This window comes from Pecten maximus, chromosome 4 (genome assembly GCF_902652985.1).
Source record: "Pecten maximus chromosome 4, xPecMax1.1, whole genome shotgun sequence".
Classification (NCBI taxonomy): Eukaryota; Metazoa; Mollusca; class Bivalvia; order Pectinida; family Pectinidae; genus Pecten; species Pecten maximus.
Window position 1 is genome coordinate 6,352,925 of NC_047018.1, and position 22,651 is coordinate 6,375,575.

Here is a 22,651-nt window from a genome sequence, read left to right on the forward strand (position 1 = left end):
TTGGTATCGTACTGAGCCCTAGTACCGTACAGCTGTAACTTTGTAACGTACAGTACCTTGGTATATTAGTATCGTACTGACCCCAGGTATAGTACAGTATATTGGTATCGTACAGAGCCCTGGTATTGTACAGTACCTTGGTATATTGGTATTGTACAGAGCCCTGGTATAGTACAGTATCTTGGTATATTGGTATCGTACAGAGCCCTGGTATTGTACAGTACCTTGGTATATTGGTATCGTACAGAGCCCTGGTATAGTACAGTATCTTGGTATATTGGTATCGTACTGAGCCCTAGAACCGTACAGCTGTAACTTTGTATTGTACAGTACCTTGTTATATTGGTATCGTACAGAGCCCTAGTACCGTACAACTGTAACTTTGTATAGTATAGTACTTGGTATATTAGTATTGTACAGAGCCCTGGTATAGTACAGTACCTTGGTATATTAGTATCGTACTGACCCCAGGTATAGTACAGTATCTTGGTAAATTGGTATCGTACAGAGCCCTGGTATTGTACAGTACCTTGGTATATTGGTATTGTACAGAGCCCTTGTATATTACAGTATCTTGGTAAATTGGTATTGCACTGGGCCCTGGTACCGTACAACTGTAACTTTGTATCGTACAGTACTTTGGTATATTGGTATCGTACAGAGCCCTTGTATAGTACAGTATCTTGGTATATTGGTATCGTACTGAGCCCTGGTACCGTACAGCTGTAACTTTGTATCGTACAGTACCTTGGTATATTGGTATTGTACAGAGCCCTGGTATTGTACAGTACCTTGGTATATTGGTATCGTACAGAGCCCTGGTATAGTACAGTATCTTGGTATATTGGTATCGTACTGAGCCCTGGTATAGTACAGTATCTTGGTATATTGGTATCGTACTAAGCCCTGGTACCGTCCAACTGTAACTTTGTATCGTACAGTATCTTGGTATATTGGTATCGTACTGAGCCCTAGTACCGTACAGCTGTAACTTTGCATCGTACAGTACCTTGGTATATTAGTATCGTACTGACTCCAGGTATAGTACAGTATCTCTTGGTATATTGGTATCGTACAGAGCCCTGGTATCGTACAGTACCTTGGTATATTGGTATCGTACTGAGCCCTAGTACCGTACAGCTGTAACTTTGTAACGTACAGTATCTTGGTATATTAGTATCGTACTGACCCCAGGTATAGTACAGTATCTTGGTATATTGGTATTGTACAAAGCCCTTGTATAGTACAGTATCTTGGTAAATTGGTATTGCACTGTGCCCTAGTACCGTACAGCTGTAACTTTGTATGGTATTGTACCTTGGTATATTGGTATTGTACAGAGCCCTGGTATAATACAATATATTGGTATATTGGTATTGTATATAGCCCTGGTATAGTACAGTACCTTGGTATATTGGTATCGTACAGAGCCCTGGTACCGTACAACTGTAACTTTGTATCGTATAGTATATTGGTATCGTACTGAGCCCTGGTACCGTCCAACTGTAACTTTGTATAGTACAGTATCTTGGTATATTGGTATCGTACTGAGCCCTAGTACCGTACAGCTGTAACTTTGTAACGTACAGTACCTTGGTATATTAGTATCGTACTGACCCCAGGTATAGTACAGTATCTTGGTATATTGGTATCGTACAGAGCCCTGGTATTGTACAGTACCTTGGTATATTGGTATTGTACAGAGCCCTTGTATAGTACAGTATCTTGGTAAATTGGTATTGCACTGTGCCCTAGTACCGTACAGCTGTAACTTTGTATGGTATTGTACCTTGGTATATTGGTATTGCACAGAGCCCTGGTATAATACAATATTTTGGTAAATTGGTATCGTACAGAGTCCTGGTATTGTACAGTACCTTGGTATATTGGTATCGTACTAAGCCCTGGTATAGTACAGTATCTTGGTATATTGGTATCGTACTAAGCCCTGGTACCGTACAACTGTAACTTTGTATCGTACAGTACCTTGGTATATTGGTATCGTACTGAGCCCTAGTACCGTACAACTGTAACTTTGTATAGTATATTACCTTGGTATATTGGTATCGTACAGAGCCCTTGTATAGTACAGTATCTTGGTATATTGGTATCGTACTAAGCCTTGGTACCGTACAACAGTAACTTTGTATCGTACAGTACCTTGGTATATTGGTATCGTACTGAGCCCTAGTACCGTACAGTTGTAACTTTGTATAGTATAGTACCTTGGTATATTGGTATCGTACAGAGCCCTTGTATAGTACAGTATCTTGGTATATTGGTATCGTACTAAGCCCTGGTACCGTACAACAGTAACTTTGTATTGTACAGTACTTTTTGTCGGAGTACAAGTACGTTTGTACCGTATCTTGTTGTTTATTTACCATAACTTCACTGCACTGTTTTCAGCAGAGGTTGTTCAATACGGTATTCTCTTTTTTTACTTGACTGAGATTTAGTTGTTATCCTTCAAACAATTATCTTCAGTCGTATCACAGCATTACCATTGTACCTAGTCGTCCTCACACTTACAACAAAGTCCATAGTGTTTGTCGATCCTTTACTTATAGAAAATAAGTTCGTCTATTCATCTCCGTATATAAATGTAAGGAAAACAAGCGTATGTATATAACAGTGAAACAGTTCAAAGTTCAAGATAAAATATTGCGATGTATAATTCAACATTTTAAATCCAATAATGGATACTTTTGTCGTTAGAATAGAATTATATAAGATATCTTATATACTTTTCTTTCATAAAAGATACAAGATATATTATTAAGAAAATTGAATAAGATATCTTATAAAGGAAATTATATAAGATATCTTATAAAGAACGAGATTTGAATTTGAGATAATGAACTCTCCTCGACTCGATGAAGTAGCCGAGATGAAGCTGAAACTACATATAATGGTTTGAAACAGATTTATAATTGCCATATCTGCTCCGTATGTTCAGCATGCCTTCCAACAAAACGGAAGTTACCTTACAGAGGGAGCAGTCATTCTCGTACTTTTAGGTTTTGCCGGTCTCACGAAAGTCTCGTTCTTTATAGAGATATCTTATAAACTTTTCTGTATAAGATATTTTATATCTTTTATGAGATATCTTATATAATTTATAAAATATATTATAAACATATAAGATATCTTACATAATTTGGTAAAATACTGCATAAACATTACTCCACGAATAAATGACAACTTGGCTTGCCATACACATATGTATATTATAAACAGTGTAGACGATGAATTGAACGGATTCTACTAAATATATACAGTATAAACTTATATCATAGAACGGATTCTTCTAGATAACACAGACAGTATATCCTAATACCAAAGAACGGATTCTACTTAATATATACAGTATATCCTTATACAATAGAACGGATTCTACTAGATAACATATACAGTATATCCTTATACAATAGAACGGATTTTACTAGATAACACATAAAGTATATCCTAATACCATAGAACGGATTCTACTACAATATACATGAGCTAGGATTTACAATATAAAATTTACTAACTTTCTATGACCATTACCTTGTTTGAAATACTAGGTCATTCCCAATCTACACGCAGAATACTAAAACGAACGCATTATATAACACTGATTGAAAGTATAAAATGTGCATGTACAGACAAAAGGACAAATAACAAAAGTGATTCGTTGTATTGATTTGATCATCAAATATTACAAATTTCGAATTTCCTTGTGAATAATGTTTCCCGACTAAAGGAGTTCATCTGGTGGATTATCTTTAAGCATGTGTTATAGTCTACATTACCTTCACCCCTCTCCACTGTAGTCAGAAGGCCAATAAATAAGATATTGATATTATCTAGCACGTTAAAAGTTGATCAATGATTACCACAAATTAGTGTATATGTGTATACTGTTTGGTATTCTAATCAGCATTGATATTTTGAACATTTTTCCAAAGTAGACAAAAATACTGCATAACAATTTTGTAGATATAAATATTGCACGCATCCTGAACTGTTTTCCATTCGACGAAAGGGTCAACATTTAGGAACATAAAGCAATCAGATAAACATATTTACCCTGTCTATCGTATAAATACATGAACATAACGATAACATATGGATAATAAGGTACGAGGCTGGATAGCTAAGACCTTTATTAACCGGACAATGCCCGAGAGACCGATCAAAAGGACATCATAATGTGTCGAGACCGGTACAGCTGTAATTATACGGTTTTGGTGTAAAGTGGTTAAAACATAGTACAGTCAGTCCAAGAATAATGAGTAAAGATTGCACATATGATTACAAGCCGTATCAAAATGTAAAAGAAATACAGAGTAATAAAAAGGCCATGTAAATATGTATTGATAAAGACAATACTATCAGAAAAGTATTGACGGACTTCAATATTCACGTATTGTTTAATATGTTTATATATTCGTTGAAAATTGATAATGATAAGTAGTAAAAATATTTAGAGTATTGTGGAAAGGAGTAAAAACGTAAAAATAACTATCAGAATAAAAACAACTCTGGTTAATCATGAAACCGTTAATAGCAATAACTATAACACATGTAGCTTAAAATAGCATTAACAATAAAAGATAACTACATACAGCTATATCACTATAAGGCTATAACAGCGAAACTAATGATTGCAGATTAAGTTTAAATGAAAATAATAGTCCGTCAACAATATACAGGTAACTACATCAACACTAAGGGAAATTATAACATGTCATTAATTAGGAATATTTCGTCAACAATATACAGGTACATTGTAACTTCATCAACACTAAGGGAAACTAAATTATAACATGTCGTTAATTAGGAATATTTCGTCAACAATATACAGGTACATTGTAACTTCATCAACACTAAGGGAAATTATAACATGTCGTTAATTAGGAATATTTCGTCAACAATATACAGGTAACTACATCAATCCAAGGATGAAACTACAACAAGTCATTAAGACTAGGGATTTTTCGTCCACAATAAAGAGTTAAGACATCAGAGATAGTATGATATATGAGGCACGTGTCGGTGTAAACAGTTGGGTACGAAGTCACTCTGGAAGGATGTGTCCATCTCCCGTTGTGTTTCTAGTCACAGTTTACACATTCATCTGAAGATAAAAGTTATATATATTAGGTGTGTGATTTTATCCTGTATTCAAATGATTGCAATCACAATTCCGTTAGTCTAAGGATACGTTACATAATTCCATTTAGTTAATCTTGTATTTCAAAATAAAAAAAAACAAGTTTCTAAAAAAGTAGCTAACAGAAATGGTGATGACGTTTATTGATAAACAAGGTATATGTAAGACGTAATGTTTATTGGGTAAAACAAGAAGTAAACAAGAGGCCCATGTGCCTTAACGGTCACCTATATACATGTATCTCGGTCATTATATAACACACGTAATAGAAAACGATATATCTCGGTCATTATATAAAACACGTAATAGAAAACGATATATCTCGGTCATTATATAAAACACGCAATAGAAAACGATATATCTCGGTCATTATATAAAACACGTAATAGAAAACGATATATCTCGGTCATTATATAAAACACGTAATTAGAAACGATATATCTCAGTCGTTATAGAAAACACGTAATAGAAAACGATATATCTCGGTCATTATATAAAACACGTAATAGAAAACGATATATCTCGGTCATTATATAAAACACGTAATAGAAAACGATATATCTCAGTCGTTATATAAAACACGTACTAGAAAACGATATATCTCTGTCATTATATAAACACGTAATAGAAAACGATATATCTCAGTCATTATATAAAACACGTAATAGAAAACGATATATCTCAGTCGTTATATAAAACACGTAATAGTAAACGATATATCTCAGTCGTTATATAAAACACGTAATAGTAAACGATATATCTCAGTCATTATGAAAACACTAGACAGAAATTGTGACATCTGCAATATTATAAGGCATTATGTCCAAGCATCAAAAATAAATGATCTTTTAAAACATAGAATTGTTGCATCATCCAATATATGAAATGATTATATGTAGAAAACACAAAGAATTTACCTCTTTAAGTTCTTTTGTATAGCTTGAGATCGCTGGTTGGTGCTTGATTCGATATGCAAATCGGGCCATTACCGCCAGTAAGAATATCTCTATGACAAGCATGAAGTTGTGGATACCTAAAGTATTACAAAGGTCATGTCGTGAAGAGCTTTACAATAGCGATTTATAAATGTCTTATCGTGAACGTGTGGACACCTAAAACATTATAATAGCTATTTATAAATGTCATCTCATAAACTTTTGTATGCCTAAAACATTACAATAGCAAATTATGAATACCACGTGGTGACCTTGTAGATACCTAAATCATTACAATAGTGATTTATAAATGTCATGTCATGAGAATGTAGATGCCATGTATATTACCATGTATTTGCTTAGTACATGTATCTATCTAAATTAACAGAAAAAGTCTCTAATGATGGATTGTACAGTAGGTAGTGGATCATAATTTAATATGTTTAACATATGTTCATCAAGCTTACGTTATCATACAAATTTGAAACAGAATTTGATTATTGACTCACTTGATGCCCTCACAAATGAACCGCGACTTCCCTCACACGGAATCTTCTCGTATTTAGCCAGGGTAGATATTATGGTAAGCTGTATGTCAAACACGAGAAGTGTCAGTTTAAGTGAGGCAGCTTTTAAGGGCAACCTCGGTTGTGTTAACTTCCGTTTGGCGGCAAAGAAGGTCACAATGAGTCCGTATATAGCGAATATCGTAGAAATTGCAGAGATAATTTTCAGCCATAAAAAAATTTCTGTTGGTTCTGACTAAAAGAAAAGAAAGAAAAATCATTACCGGGTATATAATTATTTAAGTATTAGATTAATGTGGAAATGTGATAATTCATGTTCATAGACTGATTGTGTTTGAGTGGTGAAACATCAACTTCAGAATGTGTAAACATTTTACTAAAAATAAGCCAGTTATGTAGAGATGATGTACAGGTGTGGTAATATAGCTATATATAAGGATGATATATACAGGTGTGATAATACAGCTACATATAGAGATGATCTATACAGGTGTGATATACAGGTGTGGTTATACAGGTGTGGTTATACAGGTGTGGTAATACAGCTACATATAGAGATGATCTATACAGGTGTGATATACAGGTGTGGTTATACAGGTGTGGTTATACAGGTGTGGTAATACAGCTACATATAGAGATGATATATACAGGTGTGGTAATACAGCTACATATAGAGATGATCTATACAGGTGTGATATACAGGTGTGGTTATACAGGTGTGGTAATACAGCTACATATAGAAATGATATATACAGGTGTGGTAATACAGCTACATAAAGAGATGATCTATACAGGTGTGATATACAGGTGTGGTTATACAGGTGTGGTATACAGGTGTGGTTATACAGGTGTGGTAATACAGCTACATATAGAGATGATATATACAGGTGTGGTAATACAGCTACATATAGAGATGATATATATACAGGTGTGGTAATGCAGCTACATATAGAGATGATATATACAGGTGTGGTAATATAACTATATATAGAGATGATATATACAGGTGTGGTTATACAGGTGTGGTAATACAGCTACATATAGAGATGATATATGCAGGTGTGGTAATATAACTATATATAGAGATGATATATACAGGTGTGATAATACAGCTACATATAGAGATGATCTATACAGGTGTGATATACAGGTGTGGTTATACAGGTGTGGTTATACAGGTGTGGTAATACAGCTACATATAGAGATGATCTATACAGGTGTGATATACAGGTGTGGTTATACAGGTGTGGTATACAGGTGTGGTTATACAGGTGTGGTAATACAGCTACATATAGAGATGATATATATACAGGTGTGGTAATACAGCTACATATAGAGATGATATATACAGGTGTGGTTATACAGGTGTGGTAATACAGCTACATATAGAGATGATATATGCAGGTGTGGTAATATAACTATATATAGAGATGATATATACAGGTGTGATAATATAGCTATATATAGAGGTGATATATACAGATGTTGCAATACATGTGTGGTTACACAGGTGTGGTTATACAGGTGTGGTAATATAACTACATATAGAGATGATATATACAGGTGTGATAATATAGCTATATATAGAGGTGATATATACAGATGTTGCAATACATGTGTGGTTACACAGGTGTGGTTATACAGGTGTGGTAATATAACTACATATAGAGATGATATATACAGGTGTGGTAATATAACTACATGTAGAGATGATATATATAGGTGTGGTAATATAACTACATATAGAGATGATATATACAGGTGTGGTAATATAACTATATATAGAGATGATATATGCAGGTGTGGTAATATAACTACATATAGAGATGATACTAGTATATACAGGTGTGGTAATATAACTACATGTAGAGATGATATATACAGGTGTGGTAATATAACTACATATAGAGATGATATATACAGGTGTGGTAATATAACTATATATAGAGATGATATATACAGGTGTGGTAATATAACTATATATAGAGATGATATATACAGGTGTGGTAATATAACTACATATAGAGATGATATATACAGGTGTGGTAATATAACTACATGTAGAGATGATACTAGTATATACAGGTGTGGTAATATAACTACATATAGAGATGATATATACAGGTGTGGTAATACAGGTGTGACAATACAGGTGTGGTAATATAACTACGTACACTCTGGTCCAGGTGATAACGGCCATCACTGTGTAGTATACTCAACACATACAGGATTCCTGGACGGACCAAACACAGCTGCATCACCATGATCTTGATCATCTGTAACGTTTTTCTGCGAAAAGCAATTCAGGTCATTATGTAATCCAAATGTCACTTTATCTCAAAAATAATTTTCTAAATCAGACTGAAGCGGAGTGAATGTGAGGAATCCTGACACTGAACCAGCTTTCCTAACTAAATAATGGGAAAAATTAAACTAAACAACGGGAAAATTTAACCAAATAACGGGGAAAATTAAACCAAATAACGGGAAAATTTAAACCAAATAACGGGGAAAATTAAACCAAATAACGGGAAAATTTAACCAAATAACGGGGAAAATTAAACCAAATAACGGGAAAATTTAACCAAATAACGGGAAAAATTAAACCAAATAACGGGAAAAATTAAACCAAATAATGGGGAAAATTAAACCAAATAACGGGAAAAATTAACCAAATAACGGGGAAAAATTAAACCAAATAATGGGGAAAATTAAACCAAATAATGGGAAAAAATAAACCAAATAACGGGAATAATTAAACCAAATAACGGGGAAAATTAAACCAAATAACGGGAAAATTTAACCAAATAACGGGAATAATTAAACCAAATAACGGGAAAATTTAACCAAATAACGGCAAAATTTAAACCAAATAACGGGAAAAATTAAACCAAATAACGGGGGAAATTAAACCAAATAATGGGGAAAATTAAACCAAATAATGGGAAAAAAAAAACAAATAACGGGAATAATTAAACCAAATAACGGGAAAAGTTAACCAAATAACGGGGAAAATTAAACCAAATAACGGGAAAATTTAACCAAATAACGGGAATAATTAAACCAAATAACGGGAAAATTTAACCAAATAACGGCAAAATTTAAACCAAATAACGGGAAAAATTAAACCAAATAACGGGGAAAATTAAACAAAAAACGGGGAAAATTAAACCAAATCAGATAATCTGGTTGATACATATGGCAGGTTCACCTGCCTCTTTCTTGTCTTGAAAGTAACATAGCATTAATTTGACGGAACACCTGGTTTTATTTGGAAGTATTGTAATCATTGGTACAAGTACAGCTCATATCAACTACGACATGTAGGTAGGGGAAGCGGGTATCGTACTGTCTAGAAATGGAAAATTTACCTTTGAGAAATTGAAATCGTCATGACTGTCATACAGATTAGTTGTAAACTATCGCGCTGGTCACGTTGAAAGTGACCATCGAGGTTATAATTTAAAGTATTACCGTGTGAGTTTAACGTTGGAAAGGCAGCAACAACAACAACAACATGGCGGCGTCCGGAAGGATATTGTTTCGTTCTCAAAAGCTTGTATCATGGCAGTGGTACCGCCAAAATAGTCGACAACAAGTCTGATGAACTGTAGGATGCAAAACGACAGGAACCTGTGGAACAAATAGGGAAAATGTTGAGTATTTAGACACATCGACTGCAAACATAACTTCACGACCACTGATAAGGAGAGCATAACATAGAACATCACTGCAATTGTGTAATTGAGCATAAAATAATATGTTTAATGGTGATACTTAGACCAGCGATTTCAATAAAACCATTTGGTTATTTGATACTGTTTCATAGTTTCAAATACACATATTTCATTATATAATCTTACAATATTCCATTGTTTAAATAATTTGATACAGGCCCATTTCACATGCGTTTTTTTTTTTAAGTTTTCTTTCAGTGTTGCGAGCTAAAATAAAAACCAATCGTAATCACATCAATCCCATTTAATTAGAATGTAATATGTTATCACATAAGTCGTGCCTTTTTGCTGCTGAAGCAAGCATATTCTGAGACGGATATGGAAATAGAAAAGACAATATTTATACATGTATTTAGATTTAGAATATTAACACTTTACCTACTACTTTCGTGACGTCACAAATTAGTGATGTCGTAAATGAAACCATGGAAACCTACAACCAATTGCAGCTCCAACTGGTATTATGATAGGAGTAAATATATAATAAACTCTACATGATATCTTACAGTGCACTTAGGAATTCCGCTATAGGTGTGGCCTTGGGAATCAGAAGACTCAGCAATGCATTACATGATATGATCTGAAAGTAAGAAACGAGATATCAGCAATAAAGGTGGCGTATACCTATACAAACTTTGTTTCTGAAAGTATTGTACAAAGTGCACAAGCGAATTGTACTTTTAAATGCGAATTTGGTAAAATATACAATATATACCTAATCACGAATACAATCTGTATCACATTTCTGTCTCATCCTTCTAAGACTTAATTGATAATGATAATATAGAAATAATTCTAAAATATCGCTGTTATACTTGTAGCATATTTTGACCGTTTTAGTATGTTCTTTCGTTTTGTGTTGACGTTTTAGTATATTTTGTCGTTTTGTGTTGGCGTTATAGTATATCTTGTCGCTGTATATTTAGGTTGTAGCATATTTTGTCGCTGTGTGTTGTCTGTGTTTTAGTATATTTTGTCGTTATGCGTTGACGTTGAAGTATATTTTGTCGTTATGTGTTGACGTTGAAGTATATTTTGTCGTTGTGTGTTTACGGTTTAGCATATTTTGTCGCAGTGTGTTGTCTGCGTTTTAGTATATTTTGTCGTTATGTGTTGACGTTGAAGTATATTTTGTCGTTGTGTGTTTACGGTTTAGCATATTTTGTCGCTATGTCTTGACGATGTAGCATATGGTCTCTGTGTGTTACCAATGTAGCATATTTTGTCGCAGTGTATTGATGTTTCAACATATTTTGTCGTTATGTGTTGTCATTGTAGCATATTTTGTCACTGTGTCTTGGCATTTAAGCATATTTTTTTCGCTTTGTGTCGACATTTTAATATATTGTGTTGTTTTGTTTTGGCGTTGTGGCATATTTTGTCGTTGTGTGATGGCGTTTTAGTACTTTGGTCGTTGTTTGTTGACGATTTGGCATATTTTGTCGTTGTGTGTCTACCTTTTAGTATATTTTGACGTTGTGTGTTGGGGTTGTAGTATATTTTGACGTTGTGTGTTGGCGTCAAATATATTTTGCCGGTGTAGTGAAGCATATCGTCCCTTTGTATTGACATTGTAGCATATTGTGTCACTGTGTGTTGACGTTGTTGCATATCCTGTCGTTGAGTGTTGGCGTTGTAGCATATTTCGTCGTATGTTGACGTTGGACCATATTTTATCAGTGTGTTGGAATTTTAGCATATCTTGTCGCCATGTGTTGACGTTGTAGCATATTTTGTCGCTGTGTGTTGAAGTTGTAGTTTATTTTGTCACTAGGTTGACGTTTTAGCATATTTTGTCGCAGTGTGTTGACGTTTAAGCATAGTTTGTCGTTGTGTGTGGGCGTTGTAGTATTTTGTCGTTGTGTGTTTGCGTTTAAGTATATTTTGTCGTTGTTTGTTGACGCTGTAGTATATTCTGTCGTTGTTGGCGTTTTAGTTGTAATCATCATCCAATATTTACACAGTACAGCACTTTAACCGTCACGTTGACTTTAATATGTGTTTTATATCAAAAGTATGAATAGGTTGTGTGTGTTTTAATTATAATGTTTGCTTCTGAAGTTTGGTTATGTACCGACAAACTTTTACATTTAATACTGGAAATCAGTACACGTAATTATAGTAATACAAATACAGTTATATTACGTTACTGAAGGGAAAGTGTCGGATTAACTTTTGTGTGTTGACGCGTTGTTCGCAATCATGACATAGTGAAGTCAGCATAGAATTCGTGTTCGTGAAAAGTTTATTTTAAGAAATTCAATGACGGTACTTATCATGCAGCTAATATATATGCACCACTGCCTCAACTTCATCCACCATAACCCGTCATTATTCGATTCATTCAAATATTGATTTTTACAAACTCAAATTTATTCAACCAGTTGAGTAATCAACTTTCTATAGAATTTGAGAGCTTTTACAAGAGGCGAGACTGACGCGCCCAATAGGTCACATCATACAGCTGTTTGATATGTGTTGGTGTACATGTCCCCTTGAAGCGCACAATAGGACATTTACACCAATACATATAAAACAGTTGTACATCAATACATATTAAACAGTTGTATGGTGTGAGCCTCTTGACGCGCTCAATAAGACATATACACCGATACATATCAAACAACTGTATGATGTGAGCCTCTGACGAGCTGAATAAGACATGTTAAACAGTTGTATGATGTGAGCCCCTGACGAGCTCAATAGGACATTACACCAATACATATTAAACAGCTGTATGATGTGAGCCCCTGATGAGCCCAATAGGAGATGAACACCAAGACATATTAAACAGTTGTATGATTTGAGCCCCTGATGAGCCCAATAGGATATTACACCAATACATATTAAACAGCTGTATGATGTGAGCCCCTGATGAGCCCAATAGGACATTACACCAATACATATCAAACAGCTGTATGATGTGAGCCCCTGACGAGCTCAATAAGACATTACACCAATACATATCAAACAGCTGTATGATGTGAGCCCCTGACGAGCTCAGTAAGACATTACACCAATACATATTAAACATCTGTATGGTGCGGTACCATTCATTATCTGACATGTATTATATCTACCACTAAATTTCATAACGCTGCCATTCACCCTAGTGTCGTTCAATAAAACATAGAAAAAAAATAAAACCAGTTTGAAATACATTATACGTAATCTCAATAAATAATCTCATTGTGCTACCTACGTTCTCCGGTGCACTGCTTACATAAATAGCGTCGTGTCATAAAAACATATAGATATCACAATGAAATCGGGTTTTATAGAGTCTGAACTCTGACCAGTAGAGTTGTTAAAAACTTACCGGGTATACAGCCAGAAGACATAAAATCTTAGGTCTCGTTTTCTTGTCATTATATTGTTTGAAAAAGAACCAAACCTCTTCGAGGAAAATGACAAGTGTAATAAATGAAAGGACACAGGCTATGGCAGTGACAGCTATTGTCCCCGTCTCTCCTCCCAGCTCTGTAGACACACAAAGGACTCATCTCATTATTTTGACCATACCACTAAATTTACTCGTCTTTTACATGAGCAATAAGTGAGATTTCTGCAATACGTGTATGTCAATCTGATAACATAGTAAATACTTGATATCTAAATTATTGTTCCAATGAATATAGAAAGTGTATGAGAATACAAGCTTTAGTGATCGTATAGCCGTGTGTTGCCTTATGAGGGTCGAAATTCGTTGATAAAGAAATTGAATTATAACGGGGATAACTCTACCATAGTAAAAAGTGTTGAAAAACTTACCTGAATACAACACTGCCGAGTAGGGGAATTCCTGTGAACAGCTCATCGTGGGATTTAATGGGTAGGCCTTTCAGATGATCATTACCCTAATCCGAAGTCGTATCGCTGTAAAATAGTAATATTATGTGGCAATTCCAGGGGATACACTCGCGAGATGGTAGCTACTGTTTCGTGGATACAGCATGTGAAGTTGTACATAATTAGCTTATACGAAATCAAAGTATGAAATATACCAAGAAAATCTCCGTCGTCATTTTAACAAGACTACATTGTATATATTTTGTCTGTTTCCGACCCATCAACCAATTATTTGGTTGTATCAGTACAGATACGCATTAAGTACTCATATATATATTATACAGGGTACCAGTTTGAGTTAGTGACCCTCTTTAGCTGATTCCAACATAGACTTCTTTTTCCGCCTATTTGTCACCACTCGCTAAGCTGTGGAGAAGTGTGTATATATAGGGTAACAGGTTCACTTGGTAACCCGGTCAGATGGTATAGGTAACAGGTTCACTTGGTAACCCGGTCAGATGGTATAGGTAACAGGTTTACTCGGTAACCCGGTCAGATGGTACAGGTAACAGGTTTACTCGGTAACCCGGTCAGATGGTAAAGGGTAACAGGTTCACTTGGTAACATGGTCAGATGGTATAGGGTAACAGGTTCACTTGGTAACATGGTCAGATGGTATAGGGTAACAGGTTCACTTGGTAACCTGGAGAGATGGTAAAGGTTAACAGGTTCATTTGGTAACCCGGTCAGATGGTAAAGGGTAACAGGTTCACTTGGTAACATGGTCAGATGGTATAGGGTAACAGGTTCACTTGGTAACCTGGAGAGATGGTATAGGGTAACAGGTTCACTTGGTAACCCGGTTAGATGGTATAGGTAACAGGTTCACTTGGTAACCCGGTCAGATGGTATAGGTAACAGGTTTACTCGGTAACCCGGTCAGATGGTACAGGTAACAGGTTTACTCGGTAACCCGGTCAGATGGCTTAGGGTAACAGGTTCACTTGGTAACCTGGTCAGATGGTATAGGGTAACAGGTTCACTCGGTAACCTGGTCAGATGGTATAGGGTAACAGGTTCACTTGGTAACCCGGTCAGATGGTATAGAGTAACAGGTTCACTTGGTAACCCGGTCAGATGGTACAGGTAACAGGTTCACTCGGTAACCTGGTCAGACGGTATAGGGTAACAGGTTCATTTGGTAACCCGGTCAGATGATATAGGGTAACAGGTTCACTTGGTAACCCGGTCAGATGGTATAGGGTAACAGGTTCACTTGGTAACCTGGTCAGATGGTATAGGTAACAGGTTCACTTGGTAACCCGGTCAGATGGTATAGGGTAACACGTTCACTTCGTAACCCGGTCGGATGGTATAAGGTAACAGGTTCACTCGGTAACCTGGTCAGATAGTATAGGTAACAGGTTCACTCGGTAACCCGGTCAGATGGTATAAGGTAACAGGTTCACTCGGTAACCCGGTCAGATGGTATAGGTAACAGGTTCACTCGGTAACCTGGTCAGATGGTATAGGGTAACAGGTTCATTTGGTAACCCGGTCAGATGATATAGGGTAACAGGTTCACTTGGTAACCCGGTCAGATGGTATAGGGTAACAGGTTCACTTGATAACCCGGTCAGATGATATAGGGTAACAGGTTCACTTGGTAACCCGGTCAGATGGTATAGGTAACACGTTCACTTCGTAACCCGGTCGATGGTATAAGGTAACAGGTTCACTCGGTAACCTGGTCAGATAGTATAGGTAACAGGTTCACTCGGTAACCCGGTCAGATGGTATAGTGTAACAGGTTCACTTGGTAACCCGGTCAGATGGTATAGGGTAACAGGTTCATTTGGTAACCCGGTCAGATGGTATAGGGTAACAGGTTCACTTGGTAACCTGGTCAGATGGTATAGGGTAACAGGTTCACTTGGTAACCCGGTCAGATGGTATAGGGTAACAGGTTCACTTGGTAACCCGGTCAGATAGTATAGGGTAACAGGTTCACTTGGTAACCAGGTCAGATGTATAGGGTATTAGGTTCACTTAGTAACCTGGTCAGATGGTATAGGTAACAGGTTTACTCGGTAACCCGGTCAGATGGTACAGGTAACAGGTTTACTCGGTAACCCGGTCAGATGGTAAAGGGTAACAGGTTCACTTGGTAACATGGTCAGATGGTATAGGGTAACAGGTTCACTTGGTAACCCTGAGAGATAGTATAGGGTAACAGGTTCACTTGGTAACCCGGTCAGATGGTATATGAGAACACGTTCACTTGGTAACCCGGTCAGATGGTACAGGTAACAGGTTCACTTGGTAACCCGGTCAGATGGTATAGGGTAACAGGTTCACTTGGTAACCTGGTCAGATGGTATAGGGTAACAGGTTCACTTGGTAACCCGGTCAGATGGTATAGGGTAACAGGTTCACTTGGTAACCCGGTCAGATGGTATAGGGTAACAGGTTCACTTGGTAACCCGGTCAGATGGTATAGGTAACAGGTTCACTTGGTAACCCGGTCAGATGGTATAGGTAACAGGTTCACTCGGTAACCTGGTCAGATGGTATAGGGTAACAGGTTCACTTGGTAACCCGGTCAGATGGTATAGGGTAACAGGTTCACTTGGTAACCCGGTCAGATGGTATAGGTAACAGGTTCACTTCGTAACCCGGTCAGATGGTATAAGGTAACAGGTTCACTTGGTAACCCGGTCAGATAGTATAGGTAACAGGTTCACTCGGTAACCCGGTCAGATGGTATAGGGTAACAGGTTCACTTGGTAACCCGGTCAGATGGTATAGGGTAACAGGTTCACTTGGTAACCCGGTCAGATGGTATAGGTAACAGGTTCACTTGGTAACCCGGTCAGATGGTATAGGGTAACAGGTTCACTTGGTAACCCGGTCAGATGGTATAGGGTAACAGGTTTCACTTGGTAACCTGGAGAGATGGTATAGGGTAACAGGTTCACTTGGTAACCCGGTTAGATGGTATAGGTAACAGGTTCACTTGGTAACCCGGTCAGATGGTATAGGTAACAGGTTTACTCGGTAACCCGGTCAGATGGTACAGGTAACAGGTTTACTCGGTAACCCGGTCAGATGGCTTAGGGTAACAGGTTCACTTGGTAACCTGGTCAGATGGTATAGGGTAACAGGTTCACTCGGTAACCTGGTCAGATGGTATAGGGTAACAGGTTCACTTGGTAACCCGGTCAGATGGTATAGAGTAACAGGTTCACTTGGTAACCCGGTCAGATGGTACAGGTAACAGGTTCACTCGGTAACCTGATCAGACGGTATAGGGTAACAGGTTCATTTGGTAACCCGGTCAGATGGTAAAGGGTAACAGGTTCACTTGGTAACCCGGTCAGATGGTATATGAGAACAGGTTCACTTGGTAGCCCGGTCAGATGGTATAGGGTAACAGGTTCACTTGGTAACCTGGTCAGATGGTATAGGTAACAGGTTCACTTGGTAACCCGGTCAGATGGTATAGGGTAACACGTTCACTTCGTAACCCGGTCGGATGGTATAAGGTAACAGGTTCACTCGGTAACCTGGTCAGATAGTATAGGTAACAGGTTCACTCGGTAACCCGGTCAGATGGTATAAGGTAACAGGTTCACTCGGTAACCCGGTCAGATGGTATAGGTAACAGGTTCACTCGGTAACCTGGTCAGATGGTATAGGGTAACAGGTTCATTTGGTAACCCGGTCAGATGATATAGGGTAACAGGTTCACTTGGTAACCCGGTCAGATGGTATAGGGTAACAGGTTCACTTGATAACCCGGTCAGATGATATAGGGTAACAGGTTCACTTGGTAACCCGGTCAGATGGTATAGGTAACACGTTCACTTCGTAACCCGGTCGATGGTATAAGGTAACAGGTTCACTCGGTAACCTGGTCAGATAGTATAGGTAACAGGTTCACTCGGTAACCCGGTCAGATGGTATAGTGTAACAGGTTCACTTGGTAACCCGGTCAGATGGTTTAGGGTAACAGGTTCATTTGGTAACCCGGTCAGATGGTATAGGGTAACAGGTTCACTTGGTAACCTGGTCAGATGGTATAGGGTAACAGGTTCACTCGGTAACCTGGTCAGCTGGTATAGGGTAACAGGTTCACTTGGTAACCCGGTCAGATGGTATAGGGTAACAGGTTCACTTGGTAACCCGGTCAGATGGTACAGGTAACAGGTTCACTCGGTAACTTGGTCAGACGGTATAGGGTAACAGGTTCATTTGGTAACCCGGTCAGATGATATAGGGTAACAGGTTGACTTGGTAACCCGGTCAGATGGTACATAAGGTAACAGGTTCACTCGGTAACCCGGTCAGATGGTATAGGTAACAGGTTCACTTGGTAACCCGGTCAGATGGTATAGGTAACAGGTTCACTTGGTAACCCGGTCAGATGGTATAGGTAACAGGTTCACTTGGTAACCCGGTCAGATGGTATAGGGTAACAGGTTCACTTGGTAACCCTGGTCAGATGGTATAGGTAACAGGTTCACTTGGTAACCCGGTCAGATGGTATAGGGTAACAGGTTCACTTGGTAACCCGGTCAGATGGTATAGGGTAACAGGTTCACTTGGTAACCTGGTCAGATGGTACAGGTAACAGGTTCACTTGGTAACCCGGTAAGATGGTATAGGTAACAGGTTCACTTGGTAACCCGATCAGATGGTATAGGTAACAGGTTCACTTGGTAACCCGGTCAGATGGTATAGGGTAACAGGTTCACTTGGGAACCTGGTCAGATGGTATAGGTAACAGGTTCACTTGGTAACCCGGTCAGATGGTATAGGGTAACAGGTTCACTCGGTAACCCGGTCGGATGGTATAAGGTAACAGGTTCACTCGGTAACCTGGTCAGATAGTATAGGTAACAGGTTCACTCGGTAACCCGGTCAGATGGTATAAGGTAACAGGTTCACTCGGTAACCCGGTCAGATGGTATAGGTAACAGGTTCACTCGGTAACCTGGTCAGATGGTATAGGGTAACAGGTTCATTTGGTAACCCGGTCAGATGATATAGGGTAACAGGTTCACTTGGTAACCCGGTCAGATGGTATAGGGTAACAGGTTCATTTGATAACCCGGTCAGATGATATAGGGTAACAGGTTCACTTGGTAACCCGGTCAGATGGTATAGGTAACACGTTCACTTCGTAACCCGGTCGGATGGTATAAGGTAACAGGTTCACTCGGTAACCTGGTCAGATAGTATAGGTAACAGGTTCACTCGGTAACCCGGTCAGATGGTATAGTGTAACAGGTTCACTTGGTAACCCGGTCAGATGGTTTAGGGTAACAGGTTCACTTGGTAACCCGGTCAGATGATATAGGGTAACAGGTTCACTTGGTAACCCGGTCAGATGGTATAGGGTAACAGGTTCACTTGGTAACCCGGTAAGATGGTATAGGTAACAGGTTCACTTGGTAACCCGATCAGATGGTATAGGTAACATGTTCACTTGGTAACCCGGTCAGATGGTATATAGGGTAACAGGTTCACTTGGTAACCTGGTCAGATGGTAAAGGGTAACAGGTTCACTTGGTAACCCGGTCAGATGGTATATGAGAACAGGTTCACTTGGTAACCTGGTCAGATTGTACAGGTAACAGGTTCACTCGGTAACCTGGTCAGATGGTATAGGGTAACAGGTTCATTTGGTAACCCGGTCAGATGGTATAGGGTAACAGGTTCACTTGGTAACCCGGTCAGATGGTATAGGGTAACAGGTTCACTTGGTAACCCGGTCAGATGGTATAGGGTAACAGGTTCACTTGGTTACCCGGTCAGATGGTACAGGTAACAGGTTCACTTGGTAACCCGGTCAGATGGTATAGGGTAACAGGTTCACTTGGTAACCCGGTGAGATGGTATAGGGTAACAGGTTCACTCGGTAACCCGGTGAGATGGTATAGGGTAACAGGTTCACTTGGTAACCAGGTCAGATGTATAGGGTATTATGTTCACTTAGTAACCTGGTCAGATGGTATAGGTAACAGGTTCACTTGGTAACCTGGTGAGATAGTATAGGGTAACAGGTTCACTTAGTAACCTGGTCAGATGGTATAGGGTAACAGGTTTACTTGGTAATCTGGTTAGATTGTATTTTCCACATAAGACCAGTTTTGTGTATTGACAAATCTTCACTGTCTCCAATGAACTTAACACATACGTGTACTAAAATAGAACTCCGCATTGTACAAAAACACGATTCAATGTCGACTCTGTAATAGCTGTTACGTCGATATTAAAGATCTATTGGGTAAAAGATATGTTATATATATCAAACCTTTTAATATACGTACAAACTAGATACAAAACGTAGAATACAGATTTCTGGCTGGTGTGTTTATTCGACAGAATATGATGATGCATCAAACCATTCTATATAGAACATTACATAATTGGTAAATGTATAATGTAGATTATGCCTTATGTGTTTCTTATATTTTTATACGGAATCTTCTTTTTTTCCCCTAAATTGATACAATTTGCTTAACAAGTGATACAGTTTCTTACAGAATTGATAAAGTTTGGTTGACAAAATAAAATCTATTCTACCTTTCTGACATATATTTATTATACTCTCTCCTGACACGAAAATCTCAATAACATATATATTCAAATGTAGAACAATAAAAGAAAATATGTGTCATATACCAGGTGGATTAAATCATACGTGTTGACTAATGTTAACAACAGTCAGATTAATATAAATCTACGCTCGGGTAGAAAACAAACATAATATACTCAGTGGGAAATTCAATCAACAACACCAAACAAAGGTACAGTAATCAGTACAAGATATCATGATCCCCCAAAACCACCTTTGACATGGAAGTGCACATTGGAAGGCAAGAAAAACATCTTTATCTCACTGCTTTTTGATATCTTTTACACACACAGTATTAAACCGAGAATCGTATAACCAGTATCAAACTTTTGTTTGCATTACGCGTCAGATTATATATTTACAATTGAACATTCATAGTTAAGATTGGAGGTAGACACAGAAATATCTCCCCGTAAATATCGATCAATCAGCAGATACACATCAGACTTACCTGTATGTGAGATCTCAGAAGTGAAGACTGACCAGGCTGTACCCTCTCACGGTCTTAAAGTGAAGGCTGACCTGCAGGCTGTACCCTCTCACGGTCTGACTAATTGTTATGGTTGTCGTGTTGCGATTACACTGAACACCATAGGTCAATATATAGATCGTCACTCGAGGCAGTACAGGTGTAATCAAGCGGAACCGCTCGACGATACTAGCATACATGTATACGTAAAGATATAAAACTGTCACGAATCACAAGGGTAAAGATACATATTGTAGCAACAGGACGTCTCTTGTGGATGATAGTAGGAAGATTTTTACAATCCCTTCAAGTCCCTACCCACAACTACTTTTTATGCATGAGGGAGCAAATTCGTGCTTATGTTCATGAAATATATTTTATTATTGATATTGCATCAAAACCTGCATTTTTATTATGTCTACTTTATCGTTACGCATAACAGTTGTTTACATACGAAGCGCATTTCGAAGAGAATGAACTGTCGACAATACATTTCTGAATCCGATTGTGAATCCCCAAGTTTGAAGTAAGATCCACGAATCTTTATTTAGTGTTGAGTTACACGATTCTTAAGGGCAAGTTTTCTTCTGCAATTACCTGGTAGCAGGGAACCAATTTAAACATCAACACACATGTTTGAGATCCTTTTTTACGGTTTTTGTTATATCTGTAAAGTTTGTACGGTAACAAGCTGAGATTTTTTGTGTAAGAACTATATAGCCTTATCTTCCGGTAGTAAACTTAATTCACAGATTAATCCTTACGTTTTCAACATTTTTTTTCTTCCAAGCCATGAAATTTCCTGCTTTCGAATGGTTTCAGATTTTCACGTTATTCTTTATTTTATTATATATTTTTTCTCTATTTTCCTATGCATACGACGAGTCTGTTCATTGAAAACTCGAGTTCATACAATAACGCGTATTCGTTACAGAAAATGATAGGATGACGTTCTATAGTATGTTCTTAGTAGATAATATGACATAAGAACACACACACTGAAGTAGTCCAACTCTAAAAAGTCTTTTAAAACCCTTTCAAATCGCTATTATAAGCTTGTCAGTCAACAGGAGGTATCACATAAATAATGATATTCGGAAAGATATGCGTATAGAAGCAGCGTGCAAATACTGTAGGTTGGGGAAGCAGGTGTGCTGTTATTGAAAACGGGAAGTTAGAAAATAGCGCAATCACAGTTGTCTTCGTCGTCTTCAAAAGCAAAACATTGCTTCCAGCCTATTCTTCTAGAACGATGGCGAGATGAGAGGCTCAATCGAACGGGCCACACGGAAACGACCATGACACCGACATACGACACCAACGATGGAGAGCCAGCCGAAGCAAGTTGTCAATGCGGGAAAGTCAACAACATCAAATGGCCAAAGGTTAA

The 22,651-nt window shown here is 37.7% G+C and overlaps 1 protein-coding gene across 1 annotated transcript; it reads right to left on the reverse strand.

Moving 5' to 3' along the window:
- Window positions 1-2,546: 2,546 nt before the first annotated feature.
- Window positions 2,547-21,376, reverse strand: LOC117325067 (organic solute transporter subunit alpha-like). Its single transcript, XM_033880992.1, has 9 exons — window positions 21,244-21,376; window positions 14,132-14,236; window positions 13,680-13,840; window positions 10,867-10,940; window positions 10,098-10,256; window positions 8,798-8,912; window positions 6,606-6,858; window positions 6,079-6,194; window positions 2,547-5,125 (listed from the first exon to the last, which is right to left on the reverse strand). Exons 2-9 carry the CDS (start codon window positions 14,175-14,177, stop codon window positions 5,114-5,116), a joined length of 936 nt encoding a protein of 311 aa, XP_033736883.1. The 5' UTR covers window positions 14,178-14,236; window positions 21,244-21,376; the 3' UTR covers window positions 2,547-5,113.
- Window positions 21,377-22,651: the final 1,275 nt, after the last annotated feature.